The 10,299-nt window shown below is 33.5% G+C and overlaps 1 protein-coding gene across 4 annotated transcripts; it reads right to left on the reverse strand.

The window, feature by feature from the left end:
- Positions 1-1,499: 1,499 nt before the first annotated feature.
- On the reverse strand, positions 1,500-6,637 carry LOC105556916 (ABC transporter G family member 20-like). Of its 4 annotated transcripts, none has more exons than XM_012004030.1 (16): positions 6,546-6,637; positions 6,328-6,422; positions 5,994-6,098; positions 5,341-5,585; positions 4,995-5,172; positions 4,827-4,920; positions 4,310-4,522; positions 4,127-4,230; positions 3,690-3,915; positions 3,299-3,476; positions 2,895-3,010; positions 2,625-2,695; positions 2,457-2,545; positions 2,183-2,359; positions 2,012-2,098; positions 1,500-1,761 (listed from the first exon to the last, which is right to left on the reverse strand). In XM_012004030.1, the coding sequence occupies exons 3-16, from the start codon at positions 6,095-6,097 to the stop codon at positions 1,547-1,549; spliced, it is 2,097 nt and encodes a 698-aa protein (XP_011859420.1). In that variant the 5' UTR covers position 6,098; positions 6,328-6,422; positions 6,546-6,637; the 3' UTR covers positions 1,500-1,546. The 4 variants fall into 4 exon arrangements, with proteins under 4 accessions (XP_011859420.1, XP_011859418.1, XP_011859419.1 ...); XM_012004028.1 differs by having other exon boundaries at positions 5,994-6,128; XM_012004029.1 differs by having other exon boundaries at positions 5,994-6,128; positions 6,571-6,605.
- Positions 6,638-10,299: the final 3,662 nt, after the last annotated feature.

Consider the following 10,299-nt stretch of genomic DNA (forward strand, 5'->3'; position numbering starts at 1 on the left):
CTTGTCAGCGCCATGCAAGTTTGCCACGCCAGCGCCTTATCCTAAAAAACTAGGAAGGGCCATGTTAGCGTCATGTCCGCGCCATGTCCGCGCCTAATAATAAATGTCATGGCATTCCCGACTAGAAATAAAGTCATGCATGCCTTATGTATGGTCAGGGCCCGATAGGGAGGAAGTAAGGAATACCCTCCCTGATGGAAAAATTTTGCTGAAAACGTAATGAAATTTGCTGAAATTTGGTTGAAAATCTCCTGCAATTGACCCAATTTCATTATCATTTCAGCAATTTTTCATTAAAAAATTTATTTTCAGTTAAATTCTGCAAATTTCATAATATAGGGGAGACCGGGGCGAAGTCGTCACCTTTTTTTCGATGCCGGTTTTTAGCAACAAAATACATAATTTTAGTGAAATGTGGTGTACCGTTGTAAAAAGTGAATCCTTGGCTATAATGTGTTCTATGTATTTTTGGTGTACATCGCTTTGTTCAATCGGTATAGAGTAAAAATGACAAAGGTGCAAAAATTGAAATGTCAAAATTTCCGGGGCGGAGTCGTCACCCCTATGGGGCGAAGTCGTCACTCCATTCTCGGACTAGATTTTAAATGAAACTATATAATTTCGATCATGAAATACGATAGAATACATTTTATTAATTATTTTTTAATAGAAAAATTTAAACAGTTACATTAATTAACATTAATTAAAAATACAATGAAAATAATTAGAAGAAAATCATTTTTCTGTTTTGTCATCACTGTCGGAATCGGACCACTCCTGCTTCCTTGACTTCGATTTTCGCCCACTGCTTGTTGAAGGCTGCGGTTGTAATTGCGTGACATTTTTTTGGGGGCCGGCCTCTCTTTCTCGACGCAGTGGCAGTAGTCGATTTCAGTCGTCACCGTGACGACTTCACCCCGGTGGCTTGATGACGACTTCACCCCAGACACAGATTTAAAGTTTAGTCGCTTATATAATTTATCAATTTAAACCCATACTCTTATCTAGAACAATTAACATGCTTTATATATATTTAATTACGAAGGACTTTTTATCCTACGTACTGAGGAAATTTTATAACAAGGACACACTTGTTTCCGCATTTCCCATGAAGGAGATATCATTCTGTCCGGTAATTATATAACGCATGCCGTGTTAACTCTCGGATAACGTTAACTAGAAGCGTCAAACGTATCGCGGCCAACAGAATCTCTCCGAGTCAGTGTACGTACGAGATGTACAATGTATGAAAAAATTATCTTTATCGGGATACTCTTGGTGGTTATCACTTTTCTCTGACAATGAAAGGTGACGTTTGAATAAAAACCAGCAGTGTTCTGGCTGGGTTCGTACTCGGATCTTCAAGTCATTAGAGCAGCGCGCAAATCTTCGGTACGCCACGCTCGCCACAATACTTTTTCAATAAATGTGATGTTTAATTGATGAAAAATTATTTGAAAATTTGTCAGGGAAATAATAACTCTGTAGAATACACAAAATTACTTTCTATCATATCCATAAAAGTTTTCAACGTTTCTAAATAATATTACGAGGATTTAAATCTTATACCAAGTATAGAGACAACGAAAAATAGCAATATCCATCCTAAAGGTATTAAAAAGCCAATATAAACTTCGAAATCAGATATGGAAGATCCTTTGTAAAGGATTCCCCTCATAGATAGGGTGGATAATGTAGTTGGCAACGTGTAGCTGATCCAGCGGATCACTTTCGGTAGTCCCTCAAGTGGCCAAAAACATCCTACGATTTCGTCACATTAATGTATTAATAAATATCTCTTTAACGTAAGATACTCAACTTCAGACATACTGTTGGCGTTAATTTTAATAAATATTTTGTAAAATTTTCTACATTTATATTAACAATGAAATATTGTTACATGATAAAATCATTTGAATTCTGAAATAATCAATTTAATAAGGGTATCACTAGCAACTCTAGATTCGAGTAAAAAGTTTTTTCGAAAAACAAGAAAACGGAGCATGCTTACCGTTGATCAGTGTCATCGTGAGTAAACTTCCGGTTGAAATGTAACACGCCGAAACATGATTTGAGCACATAACAGAGATAACAAAACCTGAAATTACGTTAACACATCGGTATAATTTCCAGCGCTCTCTGAATTTGCGTGCTCTTTTGGTACACAGAGCGGAGTACTCACCGAACATCAATCCACAAAACCCATTGATAAATATTAAGATAATTACAATAAACATCGATCCTTTACATTCCAAACCCCATATGGGGAAGAACATGAGCACTATCATAGTAGTATGAATCACTATGACGGTGCTCTGAATAAGAATGTGAGACAGCAAAATCTCTTTTATTTTGACTCCTATAATATATTTATATTAACATTATTATGGCAAAATATACAGAGACCAAAAGCTAATCATAAACCTGATTTTGGGGTCTAATTGATAATTTTATACCTTGGACTACGCTTCTATTCCAGACACCCTGTATACGATCTGTGATTATCAAGTAGGTAGAGATTGTGGTGGCCATAAAGAAGATAAATCTGCAAAAATACAGTATGAAACAATAAATAGTAGAACTAAATTGATTACATTTTTTATATCAGCTTAAGTTTTGCTTACGCTATCAAGTATGTTGGTGCGACGTAATCTGCGTACGTGAGCTCCGTCGAACCATAAATGGGATCTTCAAACTAAAAATGATTGAAACTTTAATCTTCTATTTTAGTTTTATGCGAGAAAGAGAGAGACAGAAAGAGAGAGGAGGTGAGGGCAAGGGCGAAGGCGAGGGCGAAGAAGAGGGAGAGGGAGAGAGAGAGAGAGAGAGAGAGAGAGAGAGAGAGAGAGATTTAACTTTATAAAATTAAAAATATTAAATAATATTATACTTGCTCGAATGGGCAGGTCGGCCAGTTTTGACGGATATTTGCAATCTCTCACGATATCTTTATAGGTCTCTAAAACACGTATGAATAATTTCCTCTGAATTGAAGTCCCAATTAGCATATCTGTAACACAAGCGAATGAAAATTTAAATATTTATAAGAAATTATTTAATTTCCGGGCCGTTTAAAACATTTAGGAGTTGAAATAATGTTACTTTAAAACTTTTCGCTTATACTTGGCGCGAGACACTACCGTGTCTCGTGATATCGATTCCTTGGGTCCCTTTTCTAGTAGTTTCATAATAAAATTTCTTAAATTGATACTTGTAAATGAGGCTCCGATAAAAACAAACTAAACTGGAAAAATATGTATATTAGATGAAACGTTTTACATAAATAAAAATAACCTACTGCTCATATCGAGGGAAACTTGAATCTGACTGGCACGAAGATCGGAATCCTTCGCAAACTTGGCATCTTCTATTCGTGCTTGCAGAGCCTCAGAGAAATTTTGATTGAAATATATTATACCAACGAATTGTCTATTCTGCGCCTCGCGACTCGCCTCTGAAATGTTGTTATAATACATCTGAAAGCAAAGTATATTTGTAAGAATTTTCAAGAAACATGTTGTTGATTGCTGATATAGTCATCCTCTCAATTTATATCCAAGTAGATTTCAATTTATAGTGGAAGAAATTCGCGAGAAAGAAAGAGGTCATCAAGAAAACGGAAAGCAATTTTAATTATATACTTTGTCTTATTAATTTACTTTATATTACTTATGTTTATATTGTTATACCTGTTTTGCAATTAAGTCGTCAAAATTGTGCAGAAACCTACAGCTAAGGTTACCAAAGTGGCAGGTGATTTCGTCATTCCAAATATTGCCCAAGTTGTTGCCGTAGTCACAGTTGCCAGACTCATCGTTGACAACCGCAATCTTCAAGTTTGTCGTATCTTGACCAATTGTAAGAAACAATAGGTTACTTTGGATTATCGGGATTAATAGTGCGAAAAGTATCCCTCTGAAAAATTGTGTCATTCTTATTGTTATGACATCAGTAAGTGTTGATAAAATCTCAAATTTTTTTAATGTATGGTTTTTATGCAACAACTGAACGTTGTACAGGTATAGTGAAGGAAATAACAAGATCCAAAATTGAAACAAATGCCATTTCATTTTGTTGACAAGTGCATCTCTTCTGAGTTGATGATAAGCTATTGATAAACACTTACGCGTAATTGCGGCTAAACTGGACGCCGTTCTTCACCAATAAAGCTTTCATTCTTCTCGAGCACGGAACTTGACTTTTCGAAACCATTTTGTAATCCGAGTTTGCCTTAACAATTCAATTTATTTGTATTTTCTAAAAGGTTATAGATTTACATGATTTTTCATAACAGTAAAAACTATCATACTTCTGTTTGTTCATATATATCTTGGTCTTGATTTAAGACTTGGCCACCAGTATTTATTGCACTGGATCCCTGGGCTTCATTTAAAATAACTGCGTTATTTTGTGCCTCGCACAGTTTCAGAAAAGCTTCTTCCAATAACGAACAGTGACATTGTTCCAATAATTCCTGCGGCCCCAATTCCGCCAACAATTTACCACTTTTCATCAAACCGATCTGCGTAATATTAAAGATAAACAATATTAAATACGATCTTTGTGTAACTTAGCTAGAATGTTCTTTTTTAAGTTGAAAGGTAATTTTTGTTTCAATGCTAAGAGGGTTTTTTTGTAACACTTTTATATTTATACTAATGGAACAAGTATTTTAGAAAACCTAATCCCAGTGGGAAATTATTCGTTGATCGATGTCGAAACGATGTCGAATCAACGTCAATTTGACGTTGTCGATGTCGAAACGATATACATATATCGTTTCGACATCGATCGATGAATCATTTCTCACTGGGATGGAAACTCACTTTATTAGCATCTGTAGTCTCTTCGATATAATGTGTCGTAATCAACACGGTGGTCCCTTGCTCCTGCGTAATCTTGATTAGGTAAGCCCAAATGCTGTGAAAGAAAAGATACGTCCAAACATGTTTCTTAATGTTGTTTGCTTACGCTAAAAAGAAAGCAGAATCTACTTCTCTCTCAAAATTGGATCCAAGCCGACGGTGGGTTCGTCTAGAATTAGGAGTTCGGGCCCGTGGATCAATGCGGCGGCAAGGGAAACCCTTCTTTGTTGACCTGTACTTATATTCTTCACCAGGTGGTTCGCTGGTGGTAGTTGAAACAACTCCGACAGAAAGTTCAGTTTCGTTTCTTGGAAATGACACGAAAAAACTATAGTTGTTTTAAAAATAAAATAACTTACGAGCGACATAATACTGGAAACGTTTAAAAGATTCTCGCTCAAAAGTGAAACTAAAAACTTTGCAGAATTTACGTGTCTTTTTGCGCGACTCTTTTCCTATCCGTTTTACATCCTACCGATTTCCTCATCACTAAGCCCGCTGATCCTGCCGAAATAATAAAGAGCATCGCTCACGGAAAATTCTCCGACTAACGAGACGCTCTGCGGCATATAACCTACTCGAGGCCCGGGAATCCCGCAAACCTTGCTGCCCGGAGTTTCGCCCAAGACCAACACCTCGCCGCTATTAAGTTTACAAATCCCGACCATGCAGGATAGTATGGTAGTTTTGCCGCATCCACTGGGCCCCAACAGTCCGTATCTGTTAATGGAAACATCGATTACGATGTTTTATCCTCTTTAAACGATACACTCGAACTAGAGGAAGCATAGAATTGCCAATATTTCTTTTAATCTTGTAATAAACGGTTCCACGATCGTTCTCCAGTATGAGTACAGTGCTTGTAATAGATTCGAAAATTTTGGTATAAATTACAAGCGTCGGCAATTTAGGCAGTTGATACGTGTTTGCGGATTGATACTAATCGTAAACAAAAATGTTAATCACTAAATGTAATTTTCACCACATTGTTTGCTCTTTTACGAAGTGTTTATTTAACTTTTTTTAACTCGGGTTATTCGTTTACAGTTTTACTCCTGAAAATGGAAATTAATAGGAAGACGCTTAATCCTGTTCATTGGTATAATATAATAAATAATGGTTACTTACATGGAACCCCTCGAAACCGTCATATTCAGTCCGTCGAGTACTTGCTCTCCTTTTCCGTAACGCTTATTAGCGTTTCTTACAACAATCGCGTCTTGCTTCGCCATTCTGCGAAACGATGATGTCTATTCAATCGAACTGTAACAATTGTTTTTTCAAACGATTTAAAATCTTCCTTGAACAGTTACTTTTTGAACGACAAGAAATACGAAAGGAATTCGTTAACTTTCTACTGGGTTTTCATAGAAAAGAATTGTTTAAATATTTTATTTTACGACACGTCTTTGAATGCAACTGAAAAATGCTTCTAGAAGATTCTGTTCTCAAAATTACTTACTGCCTTCTGAACCGAGAATAGCGTTCGAAAAACTACCGCAGTCCGTTATCGGTTCGTCCTGTCTTCGGACCTCGTGAGACTATTTGTTACGGAGTCTGTAGAGGAAGACCGAACCAGGCTCGATTACGTCACCGAACGTGGACCGACATCTTAGGTAGCAAAATAATATTAAAATGGTATTAAAAGGTCAACCGAAAAAAAGATACGGATGAACGTGCCTTTTTTAGAAAGGGAACCGCCTACTTTTGTCCCCTTGCCGCGCGCACTCCAGCGACGGTCAGTTTACTTTCGACGGTGTTCTCTCAGGAGCGGCCCTGTTTCAAAAGCGCAGTATTATCATAATTAATTCCTTCAACATTTTCGAGAAACACTATTATAATGATACATGTTCATTCAATTTATTCTAAAAATACCTTATACATTTCTAAAATTTTTTCACTAATTTTTAGTAATATTAATTAACTTTCATCTAATTTCACAGTATTTCATTGAATTTCATAACGAAACTTATGATTTATTTTGAAATGGTTTCAACAAGTTTCCAATAACTTTCATTTCATTTTTCATCAATTTCATTACATTTTCAGCAAAATTTTTCCATCAGGTTATCCCTGATAGTATCAAAATAAATCATAAGTTTCGTTATGAAATTCAATGAAATACTGTGAAATTAGGTGAAAGTTAATTAATATTACTAAAAATTAGTGAAAAAATTTTGAAATGTTGCATATTATAAAATTTGCAGAATTTCACTGAAAATAAATTTTGTAATGAAAAATTGCTGAAATGATAATGAAATTGGATCAATTGCAAATGATTTTCAACCAAATTTCAGCAAATTTCATTATGTTTTCAGCAAAATTTTTCCATCAGGGCTAATAAGGAATCCCTGACATATGCCTGATTCCCTCCTGAATAGATAGCACTAGTAGGGGAGAGTGGGCATGACCGCATGAAAGAGCCAGTATTTTTCAAAGTATGAAAAAAAGTATTTAATCTGTTATTAGTAAAATAAAACCGCTTTCTAACAATAGTGTACTTATTTATCTATAAGATCAATTTAACAAAAAAATTTTATTTAGTAAATAACATATTTTATTCACCTTTTTTTAAAATAGGGATTTCGGCTCTTTCATCACAACATGGCTTTGAAAAAGCCATCACTGGTTTTGAAGAAGCCGGATACTAAATTATAAGCTTATAATAACACAAATAAAATGAAAATATGTTATCCTTTAACAAAAATGATCTTCTTCGAAAACTAATAAATGTCTGAAAGAAAGCAAATATAACATTTCTAATTATAAACACTTATTACAATAAAAATTAAACTTTCCTCTATTACCACATGGTTTTGAAGAAGCCGGATACTAAATTATAAGCTAATAACACAAATAAAATGAAAATATGTTATCCTTTAACAAAAATGATCTTCGAAAACTAATAAATGTCTGAAAGATAGAAAATATAACATTTCTAATTATAAACACTTATTACAATAAAAATTAAACTTTCCTCTATTACCACATGGTTTTGAAGAAGCCGGATACTAAATTATAAACTAATAACACAAATGAAATGAAAATATGTTATTCTTTAACAAAAATGATCTTCTTCGAAAACTAATAAATGTCTGAAAGATAGAAAATATAACATTTCTAATTAGCTATGCTAGCACCAGTATAACCTATAAACCGTGAAGAATGTTGTTTTATAATGCAGAAATACTTGAAAATCTATTTACAATAGGTATGCAATGAAGAAGCCAGGCAAAGTGGCAATGAAAGAGCCGGCTTTTTCATAGCTCTCAACATTGGCTCTTTCATAACATCATGTGTCAAAAATCTAACCATGAAATATCTGATAAACCAAAATAAACAAGAGAGTTGTATACTACCTTCTTAGTTAGGCTAATGTATATAGTATTTGATTAAAAAATACTTTTCCTAAAAGCTAATCACAAATAAATGTAAAAGACATGGAAATTTAACTCAATCAATTTACTTTTTGTCGTAATAATCTTTAACCTCTCATCACGGACACGCCGTTTTCACGTTGACTGTCAAATGTTTATGGATGACGTAGTTTCAGTGTTGCTATCAAATCAAAATATTAAAAAATTTTTGGTTACATTCAGTTAGTTGAAATATGAAGTGGCTCTTTCAAAACATGGCTCTTTCATACCCATTCTCCCCTACCATCCCACACAGCACCGAAATATTTCAGAAAGCTCTCAAAAAGCTGTCAATGAAATACATGTATGAAACCTTTCAAAAAAATATTTCAGACATGTTTCAGATACATGAAATGTCCGCGTAGATGAGATATCATAAATGTTTCTGAAATATTTCTGAAATGCTTCAGAAATATCTCTTAAATGCTTCGGAAATATTTCCGAAATGCGTCGGAAATATTTTTGAAATGCGTCGGAAATATTTCTGAAATTCTTCAGAAATACTTCAGAAATGCTTTGGAAATATTTCTGAAATGCGTCGGAATGCTTCAGAAATATTTCTGAATGATTTCTATCTTACATTTCGCTATTAATTTCCAAGTTATATGTTGGATAGCTTTCAATAACATATGTTTTAGAGATTACATACGAAATATTTCTCTGAAATGTTTTGTAATATTTCTGAAATATTTCAGTGAGAAAGATCATAAATGATTTCGATAAAACGTTTCAGAAATACTTCTGAACGATTTCAATGTTACATTTCAATATTAATTTCTAAGGTATCTTTTGGAAAGCTTTCAATGACATGTGATTTTGATGAAACGTTTCAAAGATATTTCTGAATGATTTCAATTTTACATTTCAATATTAATTTCCAAGTTATCTTTCGGAAAGCTTTCTGAAATTTGTTTTGCTGTGTGGGTGTCCATTGAACGTCTACTTTCTGGAAGTCATCAAAAGTATATTCAGGTTATTGAAGATTATTCATGATCCAGACAACTCGCTATTGCATCATATCGGCTCGCCTCTTATACTAATACGGAATGATTTTTACTTACGAGAAAGACTAACGCGCGGTCGCCACGCCGCGGCATTGAGTGGTACTAGTGCTATCCCACACAGCACCGAAATATTTCAGAAAGCTCTCAAAAAGCTGTCAATGAAATATGAAATCTTTCAAAAAAATATTTCAGACATGTTTCAGATGCATGAAATGTCCGCGTAGATGAAATATCATAAATGTTTCTGAAATATCTCTGAAATGCTTCAGAAATATTTCTGAATGATTTCTATATTACATTTTAATATTAATTTCCAAGTTATATGTTGGATAGCTTTCAATAATATATGTTTTAGAGATTACGTACGAAATATTTCTCTGAAATGTTTCGTAATAATTCTGAAATATTTCAGTGAGAAGGATCATAAATGATTTCGATGAAACATTTCAGAATATTTCTGAATGATTTCTATATTACATTTCAATATTAATTTCCAAGTTATCCCTGATGGAAAAATGTTGCTGAAAACGTAATGAAATTTGCTGAAATTTGGTTAAAAATTTCTTGCAATTGACCCAATTTCATTCTCATTTCAGCAATTTTACATTAAAACATTTATTTTCAGTGAAATTCTGCAAATTTCATAATATACATTTCAAATTTTTTTTTCACTAATTTTTAGTAATATTAATTCATATTAATTCATACTAATATTAATATTAATTTTTTAAAAAATCATAAGTTTCGTTATGAAATTCAATGAAATACTGTGAAATTAGATGAAAGTTAATTAATATTACTAAAAATTAGTGAAAAAAATTTGAAATGTATATTATGAAATTTGCAGAATTTCACTGAAAATAAATTTTTTAACGAAAAATTGCTGAAATGATAATGAAATTGGGTCAATTGCAAGAGATTTTCAACCAAATTTCAGCAAATTTCATTACGTTTTCAGCAAAATTTTTCCATCAGGGATATGTTAGACAGCTTTCAATAATATATGTTTTAGAG

The sequence above is a fragment of the Vollenhovia emeryi genome, unplaced genomic scaffold (genome assembly GCF_000949405.1).
Source record: "Vollenhovia emeryi isolate VEMERY1.0 unplaced genomic scaffold, V.emery_V1.0 DF939708.1, whole genome shotgun sequence".
NCBI lineage: Eukaryota > Metazoa > Arthropoda > Insecta > Hymenoptera > Formicidae > Vollenhovia > Vollenhovia emeryi.